Raw genomic sequence first — 25,322 nt, 5'->3', positions numbered from 1 at the left:
AAGCATGTATGGAGATTATGAAACAGATGGAAGCTGGGAAATTATAATGCAGAATATTCAATATCTAAGAGCCAATTTCTCTTTTGACTGAACATACATAAGATATATTAAAGTAATAAACAGTGTCTCCTTTTACTGACCAATATGGTAAGCAATTCAAGTTCTTCCTGCACTCAGCTGTAAATGCTACAAACATGCATATACCCATTCACCACGAGGGGTGGCCTGCTATCCCATTTCTTATTTAAATCTAACCACGATGAAGCAGACTAAATTAAACGCAGCACCATTTGGCAGACATGGCAGAGGACATTTGTTTTCTTGAAAAAGTGCCCAGCACCCAACACAGAGTAGTACACCGATGGGATTCTCTCTGATGGCCCTGCCCTTTGCCAACAGAAGTGCTTCGCTCTCTTCATCCTGAACCCCCCTTCCCAACAGCTGACATTTATCCTTAGAAAGCACAGCAAATGACAGCAGGAATAGTTATATAAGTGAACACGTTATTACCTGGGCATTGCTCTAACACGCGCTTACCACGTAAAGCACGGACGTCTGAATACCAACCTGCTGCCTAACCCAGGGGCAGCCTGGGGTCAGCAAGGGCCCTTCTCGCTCAGGCACAGAAACCTGCCTCCCGCCCGTTATCTGCTCCCCTGCCCGCGGCGCTCGCTCGAAGGGGCCCTTTCCTCCCCACACCGGGGGCCCGACCGAGAAGGTGGAGGGGGCTGCAGGTGCGCTCTCCCGGGCAGGGAGCTGAGGGGCTGCCCCCGAGGAGCGCTAGCACTAGGGAGCCCAGCGGGAAGCGGGTGGCGCAGTCGCGCCATCGCCTGAGGGACAAGCCGAGATGCGCTTCCAGAGCGAAGAGAGGGAGGATTCGCCTGCCCCCCTCCCGCGACCAAGCGGCCCCTCGTACCTGAGTGATCGGGCCCGGCGGCGTCCCCCGCCGCAGCCAGCCAGGGACGGGGGCACCACGAGCTCACGCTGCTAGCTCCTGATGCCTTCACAAAACAACAAACAACCAGCAGCAGGGGAAGCGGCGCCTGCGCATCGCAGCGGCGCCCGAGCACCCTGGCAAGTGTAGTCCGCTCCCCGCTCACTCACTGCTGGCCGAGCCCGAGGGGAACTACTGATCCCACGCAGCAGCGGGGCGGGGGCGCGGAGGTCAAAGGCCAACGAGGCTTGTCAACAAAGGAACCGTCAGCGGCTCCTTGAGGGGCTGGTGCTATGGCAACGTCGCACGCCCCCGACGCCTGAGCGCTGCAGAGCTGGGGCCACGATCTGGAGCCCGGCTGCGGCGCCTTGGACAGCAGCAGCGGCGGCCAGGCTGAGGCGGACCGCGGTAAGCAGCGGCAGAGCGCGCGCCGGCCCGGCCTGTCGCGGTGGGTAGTTGGCGCCTGTTCGTCACAGAGCTTGAGAGGTGAGGTGAGGCCGCGCCCCCGCTGCCGGCGCTGTAAGCGATTGTCCAGCCTGGCCCGGCCCGGCCCGGCTCGGCTCGGCTCAGCGCCGGAGCCAGCGGCACAGGCCCCATTTCTCAGCTGTAGGAGGCGGGAGAGGGTAAAGTCGGTGTCGTGACAGCTGGGTTCCTGGCTGTTTCGCCAAGTCCCGGCTGTGCAGCTCCCGGGAAGCATTTTAAAGATGGGGAAGAAAGGGCTAAAAATATCCCTGTTATGTAAAACAGGCATTTACAGAATCGGCTCAGGAGACGAGACATTCCCATGCACTTACTTTTAATGCCGGACAGTGGGCACGGATATTTAACAGCCAGTGCAGCTCGGGGAACTTGACAGTGCACGTGGCTGTGTAAACTACAGACTTCATGCCATCTTATCGGCTCATCTGAAAGGAATGCAACAAGGAAAGATTAGTGATAAGTAAACTGGATATTTAAAGTGTTGCCAGTTTTAATCTACCATTGTATTAGCAGCAGAGGTAAATAAATGGTTTGTTTACAATTTTTAAAAATTGACAGTATCCCACTTGCACCTAAAGTTTAATCTAAACTAATCAATGTATATGTTAGAGAGACAAGGTGAGGCAATAACTTATTGGACCAGCTTCTGTTGGTAAAATACAAGCTTTTGAGCTTACACAGAGCTTTTCTTCAGGTCAGCTGAACCTGTAAATGTCACCAGGCTGGAATGACTTATTTCATCAAAATGAATTAATACAATTCTGGATCAGTTCTTATACCACACACATCACCATAGTATCAGAGCACCTGCCAGTCATGCATTAAACCACATGACTAACATCTGCCATACATGTTCTCTCATCCTCTCCCTAGGGGGAGAAGTGTACAGTAGAGTGTCTTGTTTTAGTGAGGCTTTTTTTGTGGGTAGTAGGCAGGAGTTAATATGCAAGTTACATATTTGTTAGAAAAGGCAAATCAAAGAAAATACCAAACCTTTCAAAACTTGAGAAATTTATCAGGGTGCAAACCCCACCTTGTTTAGTTATACTTAGTTGCACTGGTATTGAGCCCTATGCCTACGGCTGACCATTGACTGCTGAATCATAAAATCATAGGACTGGAAAGGACCTTGAGAGGTCATCTAGTCCAGTTCCCTGGACTCATGACAGGACTAAGTATTATCTAGATCATTCCTGACAGGTGTTTGTCTAACCTGCTCTTAAAAATCTCCAATGATGGAGGTTCCACAACCTCCCTAGGCAATTTATTCCAGTGATTAACCACCCTGACAGTTGCGAAGTTTTTCCTAATGTCCAACCTAAACTGACCTTGCTGCTATTTAAGCCCATTGCTTGTCCTATCCTCAGAGATTAAGAAAAACATTTTTCTCCCTCCTCCTTGTAACAACCTTTTATGTACTTGAAAACTGTTATTCCCCCCCACCCCGTCTTCTCTTTTCCAGACTAAACAAACCCAATTTTTTCAATCTACCCTCCTAGGTCATTTTTTCTAGACCTTTAATCATTTATGTTGCTCTTCTCTGGACTCTCTCCTATTTGTCCACATCCTTCCTGAAATGTGGTGTCAAAAACTGGACATAGTACTCCAGTTGGGACCTAATTAGCGCAGAGTAGAGCAGAAGAATTACTTCTTAAGCATTGGAATAAACTGCCACACTTGAAAACATGAGGGAACTTTCACCTTTGACAGCCATGTGAGAGCTTGGTTAGAATAGCTCATTCAAGGACTGCCACTTCTAGCAATTGTCTAGTCCTGAATTATAGAATCAGAATAGTATTAGACAAAGGGATAAGACAAAAGGCAGTGGTTTTCAAACTTTGGATCATGACCCAGAATGCAAGGCACTGGGTCGCCTTGCTCAGCTCCCAGGGACTCTGGCGGTCAGCCAGTAAGAACTAGTAGTCCCTACCTGTTCTGACACCAGACTGCACCCGAGAAGATGCCTGCAGCAGATCCAGCTCCCAGATGGGGGGCCATGGGGCTCTGCACGCTGCCTCTGCCTTGAGCACTGGCTCTGCACTCCCATTGGCCAGGAGCCAGGCAATGGGAGCTGGGGGGAGGGGAGGAATGTCTGCGGGCAAGAGCCATGCGGAGCCTCTTGCGCACCTCTGCCTAGGAGCTGGATCTGCTGCTGGCCACTTCCGGGACACAGCGCGGTTCCTGATACCAGGATGGGCAGGAAGCCTGCCTCTGCACCCTTGCTGCACCACTGACCAGGAGCCACCAGAGGTAAGCCCGCACTCCAATCCCATGCCCGAAACCCAGCCCCCCCAAACCTGGAGCCCCCTCCTGCACCCCAAATCCCTTATCCCTGGCTCCACCCCAGAGCCTGCACTCCCAACCCAGAGCCCTGACCCCCCTCCCGCAGCCCAACCTCCTGCCCCAGTCCAGAGTCCCCTCCCACACCATGAACCCCTCATTCCCAGCCCCATCCCTCAGCCCTCACCCCTGCACCCCAACCCTCTTCCTCAGCCCCCTCCCACACCCAAAACCCTGAGCACCAGCTCCGTTGTGTTGCAGGCATCAACAATTTTCTTCAACTGGATTGTCAGAAAAAAAGTTTGAAAACCACTGGTCTATGGAACCTGAACTCAACCTTCTGTCTCAAGGGAAAAGATTTCTTCCAAATGTTCCATAGTGATATCTACAATGTTGTTTTTTTTCTTTTTGAGACAGTAAAGAACACTAATGCTAGATATATTTAAACTTTAGTGAATGCTATAATTCAAGCAAATGGCTGGCTGGGACAATAGCCACGATGTCACAGCTGATAATCATTAGTTAGTAATGAACAATTACTATTATTTAATGCTATGGAGTACTCTTTACTATGGAATGGAGCCTTCGCAAATAAACTTATGTCCACGGATATGAGAAAGGTATGGTATTTTAAATATTCCAGGATTATCAAGTCTCTGCAATTTTCCACACATTCTAAAATTTCATTTGAAAAAAAATTCTGTCCCCTCTCCAATATAGTAGGCCCTCCACAATATAAGTTATAAATGCTGCTCTTCTAAACTGACAGAAAACTAGAAATAGTAGAAACAAAAATGTGAATTAGCCCTTCCTTCACTTCAGTGCCTACAGAGGATTGTATCAGCAAGTTACTAGACTACTTCAAAATTACACTTATTTGGAATCAAGCCATTTAAAAATAAATGTAAAACTTTAGGACTAAGTTTAGAATTATGCAAAATACCCCGCTTCTCCCACAAATATAAGCATCATTAAAGTATGCTTGTTTAGTCCCGTCGTTGTGCAAATTAATCTTTCTGAATTATTATAATGAAGCTGCAACATGCTGTAAGTGTTAGCATTATTATTCCTCCGACCCACAAATCTAACTCACTGAGGTGTTATAGATTTGAGTGAAAGAATGAATCTGAATCTAAACATGGGTTTCGCATGCTACATAACCCTCTTTTCACTGTGCTACTTTTTGCTGGAGCTTGCCTACTTACCATCTTTAAAATAACACACCAGTAAAGTAACTGGATCCACGTAAATAACTGAATAATACGTAAGTGACCTGTACAGTGCACTGCAGAAGCATACAACAAAACTTTGTGAAAGTTGGGAAAAATTCCTTCAAGTTTCATGGCTTAATTTCCCTGCAGCTTTCTCCTTCAGGAAACACATTACTTTCCATACACAAGTAATTAAACTAATAATATACTTATGTACTGATCAGATTCCTAATATCTGTTTGTTTAATAAAAACAATGATTTAATATGAATCTAACTGAAATATTATTTTCCCTGTTATTTATAAAGAGAACTAACTCATTAAAATTATCTCTTAATTAGGAAAAGAAAATGACTTCTGCTGAGATGCTACCAACGAGTACCAACAATGAGAAAATCAAATCTGTTCAACTGCCTTCCTGTGCAAATCCTGGCAATCCTGTGTTTTCCTGTATGTTGGACCCAAAGACACTCACCACCAATAATTTCTTGACAAACCCTCAGCTTTTACTGTTTAAAACAACTTCGAGTGAATATGGTGCTATACCACCTACGTCTCAAATGGTACCATGTACCTACCATCCAAAGGATGAAACATTTACAAAACATTTGTTAACTTGTGGTTTGACTCAACATAATTATATAAACACTGCCATTGACAGAAGTAGGGTATATGACTACCCAAATATGCAGCATACTCTGTAAAATTGTACTATCTTACTTTTCTGATGTATTTACTGAAAGAACTAGTCATTTTACCTTTGGGGAAATAAAACGCAGGCTTGTTATTTTTGTTGTCCATTTTGGGAGTAAAGCATCAATATATATTACAATAAACACTTTTTTACTACAAGGATCAAACAGTGAATAATTGTTAATATTTTAAGTGAGTATTTGTTAATACGTTTCTGTGCATCAACCCATACAGAAATAAAGAATATCTCTTGAAATGAATGTGTTAAACACAACACTTATTGTACATTAAAGAGCTAAGTGCAACAGAAATTCACCCAAGAGGATAGATCTTTGAGGTTAATGTTCAAAACAAGTGTCAGAACGCGTGTTACAAGGCCAGACTATTTTTTTTAAACTGATCAGATTCTGCACATATTTCCACCACCTGCAACCGCAAGGAAGCCAAGAGGGTAAGTTGAGTGCAGAATTTGTCTTAAATATAACTTTGATGTGAGCAGGTTGTCCTTTAACAGGTTTGTACTCTACTTCAGTCTTAGTGTTTGTACTGTGCAACTTATGCAGAGACAAATTCTGCAACTCCTTCCACAATTGAGGAAAGTCAAAACCTTAAAGCTGTTCCCAATGTTTTTTGCATAAAGGGGAGGTGGGACGGTACAGTTCTGCATGGAGAAGAGGTTCAGCAGTAAACTTTCTGCACAAAACATGGGGGAAAGTATTTTGCATAGGTCAGGATAACAGCCAGCGGATCTGATAAATGCACTGATCGACTGGAACACAAGACAAGTCTGAGGGAGGTGATGCAACAGTTTGCAGCCGACCAACTGGCTGTAATGTAGTGTCCTATGCACACTGTCTCTGAGTTGCTGAAGGGGGGATGCCATCTATCCTTAACATCAATGTAGTTTCCCCCATGTACAGCCCTTTAATTTGAGGTTTGCATGTGAGACAAATGTTTTAATCTATAGGTACTGTTACAATATGTACCTTAAAATACTAATTTAAACTGACGGGTACACAAATATGAAAACAAAAGTAACTGACCTTCTATATTTAAACATGGATGGACCATATTTTTAGCAGTGGGTAAATGGGAATTCACTCATAAAAATCTTTGTTAGGTACACAAGTTTGCTTGATAAATAAGGGCTTTGAAGGCACAAATATAGAGATTGGGTTGAGGGCTGCTAAAAGTTGGGTTGGGAATTTCATGCAAGTATGGTTCATTTTGTCCTCATGTAAAATATAGTCTGAAGAAAAGATTAAATATAAATCACATGCTCTGGAATAAAACATTCACTGTATGGAACAGACAGCTCAGAGAAAAAATGCACAAAATAAATGAAAACTTTAGGCAGATAATGCCTTGTGAACATCAGTAACCGTGTCTTTAGGTCCCAAAGAAGTGGCATTCAGAATACGTGAGAAACAAAAAGTTAAAATTTAAGCAAAAATGGGTGAATGCTAATCACAGCCCTGCATTACGGATAACAAACAGGGAGAACTGGGAGGCATTATGCAGAGCTGCTTCACCATGCTTAAAGAGGGCATAATATAATGTCTACTACTGGTTCTAAGGAGTGGCAGGACCCTCTTGCATAAAATTCCCAGAGTGTCAAATCAGGAACAAATAAGTAACCTAAGAAAGAAATTCAGAATGAGATCAAGTAATGCATCATAGCTGTTCGCCATCAATGCCAAGCATACTCAGAAATAACAGTCAAAAGTTTAAAATAGGTATAACAGTATCCCAGACCACATTAACAAACCCAGTGGGATCCAATTTTTTCAGCCTAAGGGCCAAGCTTTACTTCAGAAAAGATTCTCTGCCTTGTTCCACCCCATTTAAGCAATGCAGATGGCATAAAGGGAGCAGAACCCATTCACATATCCTTTAGGGATTCTCCGGGCATGGGAGAGTCCCAGTGAGGCACAGAACAAGTGTAACCTGCTTCAGTGCTTCCCTCGCTGCAGCATGGAAGCATGTTGGGGTGGAAAGGAGCATGTCAGGCGCAGGGAGAAAGTGGCTTGAGCATAATATGCTCTCGCTATATCCAGCTGGGATGTAGTCTTTAGGGACCATAACCAGTTGGCACAAATTAAGGCAATCTCCAGGCTGCTCTAACCTGCTCTGGGACTGCAGGAGAATCAGGGATCCACAACTGGTTATTGGTTCTCAGCTTCTCCTCTTTTCCTCATCTCTAGGGCTTCCCAACTTGGTTTGGGAAGATAGTCGTATTTTGTTGGTGCTCCCTAGACTCAAACAGGGCCAGTTAAGCTCCTATCCTGTTATTCCCAACACTCCCACAACCACAACTCCCAGAGCCCAGGCTCCACCTAAGCCGAAATGTCTACACAGCAATTTTAGAACCCCACTGCCCTGCAAGCCCAAGTCAGCTGACCCAGGCCAGCCACAGGTGCTTAATTGCTGTGTAGATGTACCTTAAGATTCTGGCAGGTTTAAATGATCCATTAATAGGACACTTTATAACAACATTAATTTAATGCCATTATGAAATAAAAGATCTACATATGTATTTAGCCAACAGCAGACTTGCTGTTTTTCATTTAAAATGCATTAATACTGACAAAATTACAATTGCATCATAACTGTTTGGTCAGTTCAATCAATATATGTCAAATTTTTTTGAATGGGTTAGAAACATTTAATATACATTGCTTAACACTCAAATAATATTTTACTGCATTTTACAAGAATTATATTAACCCTCTCCAGACCAAGATTTTCCAAGTCATGTGCCTGATGTTAAGCACCTAAATTCAAAGTTAGGCACCTAAATACATAGCCTGATTTTGAGAGGCACCAAGCTGTGAAAACTTTGTCTTCAATGGGAGCTGAAAATTTTGTCTCCAGTTTTTTAAGAAAGTGTTTTAGGGTTGTTTGGGCAAATTCATATACAATTATGTAAGTTCTAGTCCTATGTGAAATATTTCTAATTGGATGGCTTCTGATTTCACAATGGTTCTGACAGCTGTTCGTTTCTACATTAGCACTTTAACTTTGTTAGCAAAACTATGAACATGGTTAATGTTGACTAACCACTGAAGTTGTTTTAAAAATCCATGAGACTACATTTGATTGCTTAATAACAGATTTGAAATTAAATATAGTAAATTATGTTCTGTTATTCAGGCTAGCCAATATTTCATACAAAGAAAACAAATGACAATTTTGGAAACAGGTAAGAAAATAAAACGTGTATTATTTACTTCTCTTTCTGCACTATATTTACTCAAATTATAGTAGTTCTTTTGAGAAGTATCTTCTCTTTTACCCAATTTTATAACTGGGATGAGTGCAGCAACAAGATGTCTGGTGGTTTCACTGGCTTAGGCAGAATTTGAAATAAGTGTTTTCCTGATTCCATAGACTTTGTTAAGAATCTTGTGCAGTTCCCTGAATTATATGTTGAATCTTCTCAGCATCTTGTTTTAAAGTTTTATTTGTAGGATCGATCTTGAGAGCAGCATCATAATCCTGGAGACCTAATATTAATACAGCAAGCAAATTATTAATCCTATATACAACAGTATATATACTTTTTAATAACTAGTTGGAAGTAACTTTCCCCAAGTTATATGCAAGTAAAGGTTGGGGAGCTTCAGATAATTTTACTGAATGGGATTGGAGCAGAACAAAATATGGTCTTTAACTTTGGGCTGTATGCAAGTATTTATTTAATAAGTTCATAAGACTTAAAATTGTTTTTAATGGAAATATCACACAGCTATATTAAAATCTTAAATGATTATTAAAACGTAAAACATTATTCTAAAACAAAAACAGAACCTTTTATATATTTACATGGTGCTTTGCAAACTCATTTAGTCACATTCTTTGCTCTAAACAGCCTGACCTCCTAAGGCTTCAAACCTGCAACTGGATCTGCACAGACAGAGACTTGAGTCTCTGTGGTACTCCACTGAAGTTATTAGGTACACACACAGGCACTAAGGTCCAAACACATGGATTTGATTGCAGGATTGGGATTTAATTTAGAATAGACACATGTGCTGTTCAGATAAGCAATGATGCAGTGATTATTGAGAAGAAAATAAGAAATATTTCTGAAATAAGTGGGTTTTGAAGAGCAGAAAAAGGATATAGGAAGGCATGAAGCTGAGAATGCAAGAAGAAAACTAAGGCTATGTCTACACTATGGATCTTACAATGGTACAGTTTTAAGGTTACAGTTGTGCTGCTGTAAAGTTTCCTGTGTAGCCACTCTTTGCTGTCAGGAGAGAGCTCTCCTGACAGCATAAATTAAACCAGCCCCAACCAGAGGCTCTCCTGCCAACATCGCAATGTCCACTCCAGCACTTTTGTTGGTGAAATGTATTTCAGTCAGGGGTGTGTTTATTTTCAAACCCCTGACTCACAGAAGTTTTACCAACAGAATTGCTAGTGCAGACAAAGCCATAACCTGTGAATAGAGTAGTTTCAAAGGTTGTAATGGGTTTAAGGGGGAATAAGAAATTATAAAACAAATGTAAGTGGTGAAAAGGTTTATATAGTCTCAAATTGGATACAAAGCAGTAGGAGAAAAGCCAACAAAATGATTCAAAAGGAGAGGACATGACCAGAGTAGAGGAAAAAGAATACAAGTTTAAATAACAGCATTTTAAAAATTTACTTTATACCTTCTCCCTCATTTTTAACTTTTCCTTGTGAGATAAGAACGGCATATTATTAGAAAGCTCAATAGATACACAAAATTATTCCAGATTTTCTAACAAATACAGAGGGAAATATTTTACCTGTCAAAAATTTATACATTTCAGAATAAAAATAATGTTTTAAAAAGACATGTTGCTGATGACTTCATAAGAAAATATTTACAGTTCATATTTTTACATCTTTGGAAAAATTTGGGGGTTTAAGTTTTTTCACTTTTTGCAGTATATAACTGTAATGTTATTACATAACTTTATTATTTAACTGTAATGTTTCATATTATACATCTGTGTATATCAGCAATAAAAACAGAATTTCTTTAAACATTATGGCCCCAATACTGAAAAGATTTAAGCATATGAGGATTACTCTCATGTAATTCTAAACACATGCATAAGAGTTTGCAGACTCAGAGCCTGAATTCTTACCTTCAGCATACAATTCCAGCTGACAAAATGCTGTCCCACGCCTCACGTAAGCTTTCACTCTAGCATCAGCATTGTCTGGAACAGGTGGTATCAGTAATTCTAGTGCCTTTACAAATAAAGATAGTTAGAGACAGATTTTCTGTGGCCTAACCTCCCATTTACACATACAACTGCACCCACAAAAATTTGCATTCTCATTTAATCACCTGGTTTGTGGTATAACCACGAAGATTTGCATTCACAATTTGTTTGCAAGTGCGAAAACACAAGTGCAGTTTTACAAGTGCAAAGTGTCCCACAATAGGAAATCTGGATCTTAGGTTGATGCATAAAGTGTTAACGATTATTTGCAAACAGCAAATATATTCCATTATCATAGTCCAATATCACTAGTAGTGCTACAAACAAAATATTCATCTCATTACTACAGACACTAAGAAAAACAAGTTTAGAGCCTCATGGAGTGCTTAGTTCAAAACAATGATTTTGAGGACCATTTTTTCCAAAATATCCATGTGTGTCATGTAATTAGTTGGGTTTTTTTTAAATAAACTAAGTAAAAAAACAGTACAAGTTGTGCTGAATCACTATTAGATAACAGAACACAGAGTTTTTCTGTCTTTCCACAAGCAGTGGTTGAGCAAATACTGAGACATTCCAGCAATCTTTGAAAAGGTTTTTTTTATTTCTTCATACTGTGCAGAACCATATGACAGATTATGAAATGTATGTGGGTATATTCTATAAGCCTTTGTCACTAAAAGTTTTTTTAAAAGAGTAAGTATATCTGTTTATGTTCTTTTCTTGAAGGGCACTATTCTTTTATTAAAAATAGAGTTACTATATCTATCAAGTCCCAACTTGTACAATTACACTGCATAAACAAAAATTTTGAAACCATCTTTAGCCAATCATTTCTCCTTTAATCCAACCCTTTAATAGTCATTTTTATCTATCATCAGAGCTGACCAATCCAAAATGTTGACATATCACTGTCAGTGTATCTAACTTGAGCTGTTATATAGTGTCCATATCTATTTACATTCTTGTTTGACAGAAAAATTAGTGATACGTTAGTTTAATATCATATCCATGTTATAAGGAGATTAACTGTAAAAATCTACTTTATGTGTAATATATTTATACCTTAGATGAATCTTCAATGGTCTTGTGCAAGTTTCTCAATTTAAGGTGACAAGCAGCACGATTCAGATATAGTACTGGAATCTTATTATTTAACAGAATTGCCAGGTTATAGGCATTTACAGCTGCAAGATAGTTTCCTGTTGCAAACATTTTGCTGAAAACATAATAAAAAATACATTTTAAAACAAAGAAAAACATAATACAATAGAGAATGCCTACCTGTCGTAAACAATTTGCACTAAACTAACAATTTCAAACAAGTTGAAAAAAATTCCATTAAAAACTGATCATTTCTGATGTTTTTTGGATGACATAACAAACAATGTAGATACAGTCTACTCAAACTTCATGTTATCAGCCAGGTTGACAAAAGTTTAAGACAAAGGAAGGTAACAGCATTGAAGAGCAAGAAAAGCAGAGCATATTTCCACAGATATCATGCAGACGATTAATAGACTTTAATGCCAGACTTTTCTCAGATAACGATCACCTAGTCTAAACTCCTGAATAACAGAGGCCATAGACTCTCACCCAGTAATTCCTGCATCAAGTTGAAAATGTCTATTTGGGCTTTATCATATTTTTATACAAATACCCAGTCTTGATTTAAAGACTTCAAGTGATCAAGAACCCACCACATCACTAGGTACATTGTCCCATGGATTAATTACCCTCCCTGTTAAAAATTCGCAATTTACATCTCGTCTGAATTTGTCAGCTTCCAACCATTGGACCTCTTTTGCACGATTAGAGAGACATCTGCTATTAGGAATCTCTTTCCAATGTAGGTACATATAGATTATGATCAAGTCCCCTCTTAACCTTCTCTTAAATGAACGAAATAGATTGAGCTTCTCATATTATAAGAATAATGTTAATATACCATCTAGTTGTTATATAGCACTTTTTATCCATAGATTGCAGAGTTTTACAAAGGAGGTCAACATCATTATTCCCATTTTACACATGGACACGGAGGGAAGTGATTTGCCTAAGCAGGCCAGTGACCTCGCAGGCCAGTGGCAGAGCAGTCTTCCGAGTCCAATACAGTGCACTATCCGCTAGCCACACACTCACTATAAGGCATTTTTCCTAGAACTCAAATATGGGTGTATATATTATTTGTAAATCATCCAGTGAAAACAAATGATGGAAAATAAAATTCTACATGGAAGGGTAACATACAAACTAAACATTTTCTACACTAAAAAACAGAATCAACATTTAATTTCCTAAAAATAATCCATTTTGTAGTTATGTTTCTGATACATGATTGTAAGCATATCTTGGAATGAGTTTAACTCACTTTCCTTTGTCTTTCAACCAGTCTGGGTTCTTCTCCTCCTCATTTAAATCCTTCAGCTCAGAAAAATTAGCATTCATTGCTCTACGAGCCTCTGCTTGCTTATGCAGCCACTGTGGTAGGAAGATGTGTGTGCAACATGTTAGCATTTTGTTTCTATAGGATTTACTTTTTGAGATTTAGGTTTTCATTTTGCTTTCATCCTTTCACTTACTTATCCAGGAAAAAAAATTATCCCATTTTTGGTAGAAACACCTACTTGTTGAGTCAAGAAAAGCTCTAAGTTTTCTCATATATTTTGTTTCTAAATGAGCAGCACGGGTGCAGTACTGCCTGGCTACTAAACTGTTTTTTGTTTATCTATTGTGATTACAAAGAAGAATGTATCAATGCTCATCCAACAGAGTCCCAAAGAACAGATTGTGAATTTAGACCAAAAAATGTCATAATCTAGTTTAATCTTAACTCCACAGAATGCATTTTATCCTTGTATGTGAAATGAAATTTGGTATGGAATTCAACTATAAATGTATAATTCTTTAAAACAGTTTAAAATAAAAAAAGCTATTTTTGTAAATCTGAGTGATCACATCTTAGGTGAAAAGTAATTTAGTTGGAAACATTTACTTTAATATTACACATAAATAAGATTGAGGAATCAATGGGAAAGAGTAATCTTTTCAGCAGCCATCTGGGGCTGAAAACAGGGGGGCACCCACTGTCAGCTTCCTGGGGGTTCCACTGTCAGCATCCTGCATGGTGGGGCTCCTGCTATCGAAATTGCAGTGGAAGCCAAATATTGCAGGATCCACAATTCTGCAATATCATTAATTAAGTAGGTCCTTACTTATAGTGCATATTCAAGGTGATTACAATAACTTGGTACAGTTGTGTTTCTTTTAAAAATATAATTTCAAGAAATAACGTGACTGTTTTTACACACCAAAATGTAATATAAATTACTTCAGTGACTTCAATTTATAGTCCTGTCTTCCCTGCTATAATAGACCTATTACACAGTACAACCAAAGTTTCAATTTGCAGTTCATCCATGATGGAAAAATTGATCAGTGATATAGAATAGTTTACTTTTCAAACTAACTTAGCAACCTGTACATATTTAGCAGGAAATTCCTAGGAAATACAAACCTGGAATTTATATAACAGGACTCAAAGAAATATATAAAGGATGATAGGAAGGACCAAAGCAACATTCAGCACTCTACAACCACAGGAAATGGATATTAAGGGATATAACTATTTTAAGTTAAAGGTGGATTAGCACTACTCCACAGGAGGTATAGAAGAGAGTATATTTATATCTCAGTTAAATTAGAAGTGACCATTTCAATTGTTCACAATATCGCTAGTTTAAACTAATTTCAACAAAGAAATGAGAAGTACATATGACTTCCTGAAATGACAGGAAGATTGGTAAAGCTCTATCAGTCTCATGTCAAGAATAAGACTTTCACATTGTAACTTCTATTTCCAACAATATTACTACCAAAATGTGAGCTGCCCTGCTTTGTTTAGCAAAGCAATAGAAGATTCATTCCTATAGACTGTAGATGGCTACATGAATGAATAGCACAACAAGCACCTCTGAGTACAGCGAGAGCACCCTCAAAAAATGGAAAACTATCCATACCTCTTCCTCTTCTGCTACTCTGGATTCTCTGAGAGCCGTAGGAAACACCCGAGATGTGAAATTAATTTGAATAGTACCAGCAGATCGAGGAGCAGGGAAAGATTCTTCTTTTAACTTCTCTGAAAATATACTTCCAGAACTACCAGCTGCAAAGATAGAAATAGAACAACAGAAGAAAACAAATTTGTTTTTCATTTTCTCTTTTCCCATCATATTTTCAAGTAGACCTAATTTTGAGTTTTATAAAGTAGAAGTACACCTCAAGTTTTTCTGTTTTGTATCCTGAAGGAATAGCTCTAAAAACATTAAATTGTGCTGTTTTATGCAATGGTTATATTGCATACACAATTAAACTCAGAGCATGTAAAATTCCTGTGGGATGTACAAAATTTTTGTAAAATTTGAGTTTCACATAAATCATATGAATTTCAGATACAGAGACGGATCTGGGGTTTGGAAAATGGGGGCTTACACTGAAGGGTATATCCAGAAGTCACCCAATCATTTAGCAGTATATTTTACACTGAATATCATTTAACGTTTTGAGGCACTTCCGCTTGTATCAGGAACTTGGTAGCTCTGTTCCATGAGAGAGAAGATTGTTTTAATCCAATACATCTATGGTTTAGAAATCACTATTAAATTAGCATTAAGCAGAAGCATTTAATGGAATGGTATTATTTGTAATGAAGAATAATGCCACCTCTCCTTCTACACACACCAAAAAGAGGGCATTGTGTTGAGAGGCTTGGGAGGAAAGAAAGGATCAAAAAAATGCTAAGAACCATAATCTGCCCTTATCTGTGACTCAACACACTGACAGCAAGTAAACAAGAGACTAAACCAAATGGAGTCAAAAAGCAGAATATCTAGTTCAGTTCAGTACCTAGATATGAAGGTAGAAAATACCAGAAATGCCTAGAAAGGTTTAAGAATTGAATGTTTAACACAGCACAGTATCTCGGTTACAAAAAAAAGTAAAACTTTATTCCACAAATACCACCTCTTGTAGGTATACTTCTAGCCTTGGAAGTTCCTGTATTTAGAGTTTTATTTATTTCTGGCTTTTTCTTCTCCTCTATTAGTTTCCTTTCTCTACGTATTTTCTCTTCACTTTGTACCCTTCTTTGTTTCTCCTCATTTCTCTGCTTTTCTTTCCATAGCTCCAGCTCCTCAGTGACCTTCTTTCGCTCCTCTTCTTTCAGATTTTCAATTCTTTTTCTCTCTGTTTCTTCTAGCTGTTTGAATTGCAGAACTATCAGAACATGTAATGTTTGGTGAAAATGAGCAGAACAGAAATAAGAGGGCATAAGTATCTTCCCACTATTATTAATATGTGACATTATATACAGAGTTGAGGGATTCTAGACAAATAGTTGGAAAAGGAGGAAACTGATTGACTTATACCTATTCATACTTAAAATAACTCACAGACCTTGAAAAATATATGCCTTGAGCTATTTTAATATCACTACTAGAGGGGCAGGCTTAGAAAAAGTTAGAAAAGCATGATGCTCATTGAGTTGTTTTATTCTGAAGAACCTACATTTTTCTTAGCACTTTGGTCTGCTTTATAGTACTTGGTGGGAGACTCACAAAGAATATGTAGAGTCTTAGCATATAACATTCTTTTCTTTAATTCAGTAATGGACCGCTCCTCCAGCATGATACTTAGGAATACTTTGCTACTGGAGCTGCTACATCCTTTTGATGGAGTCTCTGGGCTTGGCTACACTGGAGAGTTGCAGCGCTGGTGGTGGGTTTACAGCGCTGCAACTTAGTAACTGTCCACACCTGCAAGGCACATCCAGCGCTGCAACTCCCTGGCTGCAGCGCTGGCTGTACACCTGGTCTGCTTGGGGTGTAACGATTGCAGCGCTGGTGATGCAGCGCTGCTCATCAAGTGTGGCCACCAAAAGCGCTGTTATTGGCCTCCAGGGTATTAGGAGGTATCCCAGAATGCCTGCTCACAACAAACCAGAAGAATGGCTGAACTCTGAGCTCCCCGGAGCTACTTATCAAAAAAAAAAAAAAAACCACAGCTGCTCTTTGCTCCAGCGAGCAAGCGGAGGCAGGGGAATTGCTTCGGAATGTTCACAGCTGTTTGCTTGAGGAGAGAGGGGAGTCCGTGTTGAGCAGCTGCTTATGTGGTCTGAAGGCTATTTAGGAGTGCATAATTTGCATTTAGTGAATAAGAGAGGGGTGGGGGAAGGGGTCAAAACTTTTAAAAAGATTCAAGGTAGGTGCTGTGTATCTTCCAGTCCTTAGAACTTGCAAGGCAGGGAGCTGAGAACAGTGTCAGCTCCAAAAATCCACTCTCTCTGTCTCCCCCACGCTCCCTGTCACACTCCATCCCACCCCCGTTTTGAAAAGCACGTTGCAGCCACTTGAACGCTGGGATAGCTGCCCACAATGCACCACTCCCAACAGCGCTGCAAATGCTGCAAATGTGGCCACAGTGCAGCGCTGGTAGCTGTCACTGTGGCCACACTGCAGTGCTTTCCCTACACAGCTGTACGAAGACAGCTGTAACTCCCAGCGCTGTACAACTGTAAGTGTAGCCATACCCTCTGACCACTTCTGGTTACAAAAGATCCCATGGCACTATTCAAGAGAGTAAGGGTTCTACCCCAGTGTCCTAACCATATTTCAGCTCAGTATCTCAGGGAAATGTAGAGCTGTAAAATATATCGTTTCATTTGAATACGTTATTCTTAATTTCCCATTTCTCCTGAAATTTAGATGCTTCTGTAAAATAGCTGCCTCATTTCTACTCAAGAAATAACTCCATTTGCCTGACGCTGAAAATGATTCCTGCTTATGCAATCTTGAAAATTCTAAGATTCTGCTTGATATATTTTTAAAAGCTATAAAGTTTTGACAGTAAGGGTAAGTTAACCATTGAAACAATTTACCAAGGATCACGATGGAGTACCCATCAACGACAATTTTAAAATCAAGATTGGATGTTTCTCTAAAAGATATGCTCTCGGAATTATTTTTGGGAAGTTCTATGACTCAAGTTGTACAGGAAGTCAGACTAGATGTTCAGAATAGTCCCTTCTGGACTGGGAATCTATGAATAAATAGATTCACAAAAAAATAACCAAGATTAGCATATTTATAAGGAATTATTCTGAAGAGAGGAAGCCAGGAACATAGTCCTCTTGTATTTTATGAATATCTTAACACAAAAAGTTAACATAAATGGTCATTTCATGTGGTATGCAGAAGAGCAATTTGGTGCGAATAAAGACATGTTAAAGTTACCATTTTTTGTGAGTGGAAGCACTGTAGAACAGAGGTAAGTGACTAAGGATGAGCAGTAGTGCAAAAGCTGCATACTCCCAATTTTATATTCCAGAATGAAGGTGAATAAAATATTTATTAGAATCTACATTGCTTAATCCATATATAGAGCTCGCCTTACCTTTTGTGCCACTTTAGATACCAACACCTGCCTGATCTCACAAAAAAAGTCATTTTATAATATAATGTGCTGACAGTCCTAATTTTTTCATAATTTTTTGTAATTGTTTTCCTTTATATGGTTTCCAGACCTCACAATGGATATACCCAAACTACAAGTAAAAGAAGAATTAAGAGTTATACAAACTCTCCTGCCACTTTTAATAAAGATTACTACTTTAGAAAAGATATTTTTAAACAACATATTTAACCCCAAACCTGTCAAATTAGTTGGTAATTACTTAAGATTATATTTCTTGTATTTAATTATTGTAGAGTTGCACATAAATTTACCTTCATTGTGGCCTCCAGAGCTAATTTTTTATGTTCTCGTTTTGTAACAGCTTTTGATTTTTCCTCTTCATCTGCCTTCTCTTGGGCTTTTATGACAGCATTCTCTCTTATTCTCTGCATTTTCTCTTTGTCACCTGAAAGAAAATCATTTGAGAAATTTAAGACTGAGGTTCATGTGTTATTCATTGTGTACATGAGAACAGAATTTATTTAATTATTGTATCTGAGACAGAGTGGCAAAAATTTCAGAGTGGTAGCCCTGTTAGTCTGTATCAGCAAAAAGAATGAGGAGTACTTGTGGCACTTTAGAGACTAACATTTATTTGAGCATAAGCTTTCCTGCACAATGCAACCCTCTGTTAATCACATCTTTAAAAGAGACAATATAAACTTCAGTTAAACACAAATACTATGTTTTATAACAAGGTTCCACAAGACCTATAATCTGTAGAAATGTTTCTTTTTCCTTTTAACTATCACAAAGAATTATTTGGTTTGGATTTAAATATTCATCTACAGAGCTTGCTATCTAAACATTGCACAGTACAAGACACAGAAAGCAACTATAACAAAAGTTAAGCTAATTTATTTTAATTGTCAAACATAATTGTAATGCATAAAGGAAGCAATCAGCAAGAATGGAAAATGGTGAAATGAGATATCTATCTATATAATCTAAGGTTCCCGGTATTTCAGGGAGAGAAAAAAACCTCAAGAAAACCTGGTAGTTTTCTTCAAACACACACATACATTTCTCTGCCCCCAAATGATTCATAAACACCATCTTCCCCAAGCATTGGAAAATATGGACACCCACAGCTGAAGTCACCCAAACAACCTTTACTTTGCCCCATGCTATTGCCAACATTCCATGTTCCACACCACATATACTTCCACACTTACTACATAACAGGTAACCTTACAAAAATGAGTTTTGAAAACTCAGATTTATTTTCCTTAAGTCTGCAGTCATCTCTAGGATATTAGCTTTATACACTTATCTCAGACATCAAATGTGATCCCTTGCCTTTCCAAAACCCATACTCCTGCCACATAGTCATTTCTGGTCCTAGATTTGTTTGTGTGTATATGGACTATTTATGGCAATTTTAAATACAATAAACCAGAAATTTCCAACAATACTTATATATTTGGAAGCAAAAGTTCGTTTGGAGATCAGTGCAGAAAGTTTTCTTTTATTTATCCCAAAGGCAAGTTTGTATACTTCTGTGGAGTTCAAATGGCTCTTCACAAGCACAAAGTCCTTAGAATTTGTGATGAAACTGAAAGATGCACTTTCATTGAAATGGCAGTGAGGAATCACACTCTAGCATTAAGAATAAATCAATTGAATAAAATGTGTTCTTACATTTGGAAGTAGCCTGTGTGTTAGCTATCGCCTCACATTGCCTAAGTTTCTGGTTCTTCTCAAGGGGTCTCTAATGGGGCAGAGTTAAGGTCCTTTGAACTTTGATTTTCTAGGTTTATATTTGTTGGTGTGTGTGTGTTTCTGTTATTCTGTTCAACTGGGGCTTGAGGTTGGAGAGAGAAGAAATGCATGAGTTTTGTTACAAAGAAAAAAATTGCAATGTGCTACTTCATGTATCTATGAATTCTTGTGGGGAAAGGGTTTGGGGTTTTTTGCCTGTTTTTTTAAATAGTCAGTCTATGTTCCACAGCAGACAACTTACCATTTTCCATAACCAGGGATTCCCACATGGCCACTTCTTTTTTATATAAAGTGAAGAAAATGGTCTCATTTCTGATCTTTGCTGTACTACTAGTGTCATCAACCGGAGCATAAAGAATGGCTTCAAATAAAAATGGAGGAACATTTACCTATAAAATGTAAATAGCAAATAAATATACATATGTATTCATTTTTTAAAAGTGTGTTGTTAAATAAAATCTTTAATAAGATTGTGGTTAAATAATAAATCCCCAATGTATATTTTAAATATTTAGCAAATGTTTTCTTGTAATAAACCAAGAAAATCATAACAGCTGGGAAGAGTGAGAGACTCCACCAACTAGACTGAAATTTGCTGTAGAAGAGATCATTTACAGTAACTTAACCTGTCTCAATAAAATATTAATATTTATAAATGAGTTCAAATTCTAGTATACAGTGTGACATGCCAAATAACAATGAAAGAATTAGAGCTGCAATGACAATGCAAATTATTATTTGCTTGCAAATACTTATGGTATTAACCAATACAAAAAACTAGTAATAAAACATATTACTTTGTAACACTAGTTGCAGCTTTACAATTTTCATTACATATACTGTACTCACAAAAAGTGCAATCATGTGAAAAAAAACACCCAGCAAAGTACAGTGAGAAACATGGGACACTGACAACTACTTTTTAAGAAAAAGATTTAGTTTACTACAAACTACAAGTGTATGCAGAATTTCCCAGTAATTATTGCATTAATTACAATGTTGTATTTTTTTCTTCTTGTTACAGTAAAGGAAACTCTTAAAAGACATAAAAGGCAGTTTGATGCCCAACTTCCATTGAAAGATTTCCAGTGGAAGTTAAGTGCCTACCACCCAGTGATTGAAAATCTCTCCAAAAAGGTGCCTGAATCTGCCCTTGGTTTTTCTTGCATAAACCACAGGGTTGCAGAGCTGTAAACGAGTGGGAAATTTGACCAATGGATTACAAATCATTAACTGATGGGAGTTTGGTTTAAAATCCTGAATCTACCGTATATCTGATTTTAAGGCAATAATAGAAAAATTTGGAGGTAAAGGACAACCCCAGAACAATCACTACATGTAGTTAAAGTGTGATACTCAGGAGTGGTGGTTGAAGAATATTTCCCCAGTCACCTATCATAGGTCAGTTTAACAAAAATACTGTTATATTATGAATCAATATTTAGTTTTTAATGGTTTCTCCCCCATAAATTGTAGTTTATTTGGGGAAGACAAACTCCTCTCTATCACTTTTCCCTTGTCTAATTCATTCATTTATGTATATAATATGTCATATTTGTAGCATAAACCAACATAGCTCCCAAAGGTTAATGTCTGTATCTGTCAACAAGCATCCACGTATACACGGTGGTGGGCAGTCGCATCTGTCTGTGCTGAAGAATAACAAAACACTGTGCTTGCGAGACATCTGCCACCTTAAAATAGTAAGTCTGAAGGCTCCTCCTTCCTGCTTTAACGAATTCTATTCTACCTCTCCCCTCCAAATCCTTTTCAACTCTCTGAAAGGGTTGCTCGCCTGATAGCACAGGTTGAAGAGCATCAGCGACAAAACCCTGACCTCTGGCAGGCTTTGTGCCCAGCAGCGATCAGGAATCGTTGCTCGCGTTCCCTTTGCTATTGCTGCCACACTATGGCAAAAAGGAGAGACAGACAGAGAGATGAGAGTGGAAAGGAGGCGGGAGGAGGGATTCCCAGCGGGTGGGGAAGATGGGAAGCAGAAGGGGCGCTGCCCTCTTGCCCAGACCGACCCACAGGGAGGTCGGCGGTGGCTAGGACTCCCCCGAAGAGGCGAGTGGGAAAGGCGTAGGGAAGACAGGGCATGGCTTTGCTCAGGCTGGGAGCGAGGGAGAAGGGCAGAAGCCGCCCCACCTTCAGATACTGGTCAGTGCAGAAGATGTTTGCCTGGGTGACCCGGACACCCCGCATCGGCACGGAGAGGAAAACAGCAGTGTCCGTCTGCCGCCAGCTGTAATCCAGCACCCACACCGGCATGGCCGCCGCTGCTAAGGGCGCTCTACAGCGGTTGCTAGGGGAGAACTCAGACTTTCCGCTGCCTTCCCACTAGCACTTCCGGGTCTGGAGCCAGGCCTGAGTGGTGCCCCGCTGTTACGTAAACGGAAAGGAACGGTGGGAGGGGGCTCTACTGCGGGGGACTTCTGCCCAGGCAGGGCACCGTTGCATGCTGGGACTTTGGGCTATCCCCGCCCTTCTGGGAATATTGCACGCCGGGATTTGTAGTCTGCAAGGTGCTGTTGGCTGCCCGTGAGTGCAGGCGAGCCCTTGGCAATGAGGCCCCTATGCAGGCGGCTAGGGAGTGATGACCGGCGTGGCCAGACTAGGGTGACCAGATGTCCCGATTTTATAGGGACAGTCCTGATTCTGGGGGCTTTTTCTTACATAGGCACCTATTACCCCCAGCCCTGTCCTGATTTTTTATACGTCCTGTCTGGTCACCCTAGACCAGACGCATCATCCCACCCTCAGGGGAGCGCCAGAGGAAAGCCTGGTGGGGCATCACCTGTGAAGGGTTCTGGGGCAGAAACTCTTCAGTCTCTAATGCCTCAGACCCGCTCCAGCTCCATGTTCAGGTCTCTCTCTTTCCACACAGACCGACCCCAGCAGGCCTCTCGCCCGCTGCTGTACGAGACCCCCATTCCCGCAAGCCAGGGGACAGAGCTGCTCTCCCACGCTCTGAAAGGCGCAGGCTGTCCCTCTGAGAGGTCCCGTCCCTTCAGCAACCACATTTGGGCCCAAGTCTTTCCAAAAAGTTCAGATCAACCAGAGTCAGTTGGAAGTTGACGTAGCCCCTTAAAAGTCCCGTCTCGCCTCAGGCAGAGGAACTGAGAAAAGCCGAGGGCCAGAAGCTGTGCTCTGCCAGGGGCCTCTGTGCATTACTGCGGGTGAGACTGGCCCACAGGGAATTCCCCCAGCTCCAGTTCCTGGCTTGGCCCAAAAGCTTAGACAGCTCAACTCTATCACCTCCTCCTCTTTGCATTTTCCAGCACACTGGGAAGAGAGGGTGGCTGAGCTGAGCACACAGTGCTCTGGCTATTTTCAGCTGAGGAAGGCCTATGGAGAGTCCAAGAATAAATCAGTTAAACCTGCCATGATGTGCAAAGGAGCCTAGAACTACCATTTTAGCTTCCTGCCTTCTAGGCCTGCACAAAATTCAGGAACAGAGAATCAGGGGCACCAGTACTTTGTGGTTTTTTTGTTTCATGTAGTTTGTAGCTGGGGAACAAATAGGATGACCAGGCAGCAAATGTGAAAAATCAGGACAGGGGCTGCAAGGGGGAGGGGGTAAGGGGAGAAGGGGAGAATAGCCTATATAAGAAAAAGACCCAAACATCGGGACTGTCCCTCTAAAATTGGGACATCTAGTCACCCTAGGAATTAACTTGGGTAAATAATTCTGGAGTACTAGTTTTAAATTGTGGATTTTCCAGGATTTTTAAACATTTTAAAATGAGGCAAGCTTCTCTCAGGTGCAATTGAGTGATAGCTGAAGCTTTTCAAAACCAATCACAAGTGTATAAGGAGAAGCTGTTTGCAGAATCCGGGCTTAAGTTAAGCAAATCATGCTCACATTAACTTTTGTGAATCCTGCAATGGGCTCTGTGGATCCCTGTGCCTGTGAAGAGCCAGTTGCAAGAATGAGGCCTTAGAAGACCCTTATCCTGCAACTGATTTTGCCTGGGCAGAGTCCTGTTAACTGCATTTGAGCTCTGAGTTGGTGCAGGGATCCACCCAAGTATTGGGTCATTACACATATTGAATCTATTTCTCCATGTTAAGTATCCTCACACCTTCTTGTCAACTGTCTAAAATGGGCCATTTTGACTATCACTACAAACGTTTTTTTTTCTCCTACTGATAATTAGCCTTTTACAGTTGGTATGGGTCCTTCCACCTTTTCATGTTCTCCATGTGTGTATGTATATATATAATCTTCTTACTATATGTTCCATTCTATGCATCTGATGAAGTGGCCTGTAGCCCACGAAAGCTTATGCTCAAATAAATGTGTTAGTCTCTAAGGTGCCACAAGTACTCCTGTTCTTCTTCCAAGTACAGTAGAACCTCAGAGTTATGAACATCTCGGGAATGGAGGTTGTTCATAACTCTGAACAAAACGTTATGGTTTCTAAAAGTCTACAACTGAACAATGACTTCATACAGCTTTGAAACTTTACTATGCAGAAGAAAAATGCTGCTTTTAACCATCTGTAAATGAAACAAGCACAGAAACAGTTTCCTTACCTTGTCAAAAAAATTTAAAATTTCCCTTTATATTTTTAGTAGTTTAGCACAGTACTTTTTTTTTTTTTTTTTTTGCCAGTAAAACAGAGGTTTATTCGATGACAGGAACAGGGTCTAAAACAGAGCTTGTAGATACAGCGAACCAGACCCCTCGGCCAGGTCCATTCTGGGGGGCAGTGAACCAGACCCCCCCAGGTCTGCACTTCACTCCTCGACCCCAGCCAGCTCCAGACTAACAACCCCCCCTCAGCCCCTCCTCTCTGCTCAGCTCCTTTCCTGGGCCAGGAGGTCACCTGATCTCTTTGTCTCCAACACCTTCAGCTGGCACCTTTGCAGGGGAGGGGCACAGGCCATCAGTTGCTAGGAGACAGAGTGCCAGGCATTTAGGTGCACGGGCCCTTTGCTCTGCCAGATACTTAAGAACTGCCATGGGGACACTGAGGCACCAACACAGTATTCAGAGAAAACATTAAGAACATTCCTAGTTCATCACATCTCTCCCCCCTTCGAGACCGAACTGAGCGAGGTCACTTCAGCCAGTGACCTAGGGAAGTTCGAACCCACCCACATTCCCATGGATGCCCCAGCATCTCTCCCATTCCTTGGTGTGAGTTACACCAGGACAGTCCAGTTTCAAGCCCTCCCTTAGGTCGGGTGTGCTTGATGGCACTTGCAGGCCGCATGTGGGAAGGTTTATGCGGCTTGAACCCTTTTGCTATCCCCAATACCCCTGGGGTTCAAACTGGGACGG

The 25,322-nt window shown here is 40.5% G+C and overlaps 3 protein-coding genes across 15 annotated transcripts in view; 1 reads left to right on the top strand and 2 right to left on the bottom strand.

Annotated features, from left to right (window-relative positions):
* The window catches only part of CCPG1 (cell cycle progression 1), a 56,734-nt gene extending 55,641 nt beyond the window's left edge, over positions 1 to 1,093 (bottom strand). For 2 of the 9 annotated variants that reach the window (XM_050968660.1, XM_050968661.1), the window contains exon 1: positions 917 to 1,093. The gene's annotated coding sequence lies outside the window, so the exon portion shown is untranslated. The remainder of the gene's footprint in view (positions 1 to 916) is intronic. The other 7 variants (XM_050968664.1, XM_050968666.1, XM_050968657.1 and 4 more) reach the window with 5 other exon arrangements.
* Positions 1,094 to 1,162: 69 nt separating this feature from the next.
* PIERCE2 (piercer of microtubule wall 2) lies at positions 1,163 to 5,857 on the top strand. Of its 4 annotated transcripts, none has more exons than XM_050968687.1 (2): positions 1,163 to 1,382; positions 5,246 to 5,857. In XM_050968687.1, exon 2 carries the CDS (start codon positions 5,255 to 5,257, stop codon positions 5,606 to 5,608), a length of 354 nt encoding a protein of 117 aa, XP_050824644.1. In that variant the 5' UTR covers positions 1,163 to 1,382; positions 5,246 to 5,254; the 3' UTR covers positions 5,609 to 5,857. The 4 variants fall into 4 exon arrangements, with proteins under 4 accessions (XP_050824644.1, XP_050824643.1, XP_050824642.1 ...); XM_050968686.1 differs by having other exon boundaries at positions 1,164 to 1,342; XM_050968685.1 differs by having other exon boundaries at positions 1,164 to 1,420.
* Positions 5,858 to 8,077: 2,220 nt separating this feature from the next.
* Positions 8,078 to 22,429, bottom strand: DNAAF4 (dynein axonemal assembly factor 4). Of its 2 annotated transcripts, none has more exons than XM_050968671.1 (9): positions 22,181 to 22,429; positions 20,274 to 20,421; positions 18,583 to 18,716; positions 15,821 to 16,058; positions 14,821 to 14,966; positions 13,173 to 13,282; positions 11,867 to 12,020; positions 10,721 to 10,826; positions 8,078 to 9,103 (listed from the first exon to the last, which is right to left on the bottom strand). In XM_050968671.1, the coding sequence occupies exons 1-9, from the start codon at positions 22,301 to 22,303 to the stop codon at positions 8,994 to 8,996; spliced, it is 1,269 nt and encodes a 422-aa protein (XP_050824628.1). In that variant the 5' UTR covers positions 22,304 to 22,429; the 3' UTR covers positions 8,078 to 8,993. The 2 variants fall into 2 exon arrangements, with proteins under 2 accessions (XP_050824628.1, XP_050824629.1); XM_050968672.1 differs by having other exon boundaries at positions 15,824 to 16,058.
* Between the last annotated feature and the right edge of the window lie 2,893 nt (positions 22,430 to 25,322).

The sequence above is a fragment of the Gopherus flavomarginatus genome, chromosome 9 (assembly GCF_025201925.1).
Source record: "Gopherus flavomarginatus isolate rGopFla2 chromosome 9, rGopFla2.mat.asm, whole genome shotgun sequence".
NCBI classification, from domain to species: Eukaryota; Metazoa; Chordata; order Testudines; family Testudinidae; genus Gopherus; species Gopherus flavomarginatus.
Note: the sequence above shows the minus strand (reverse complement) of the source record. Positions and strands in the feature narration are given on the sequence as shown.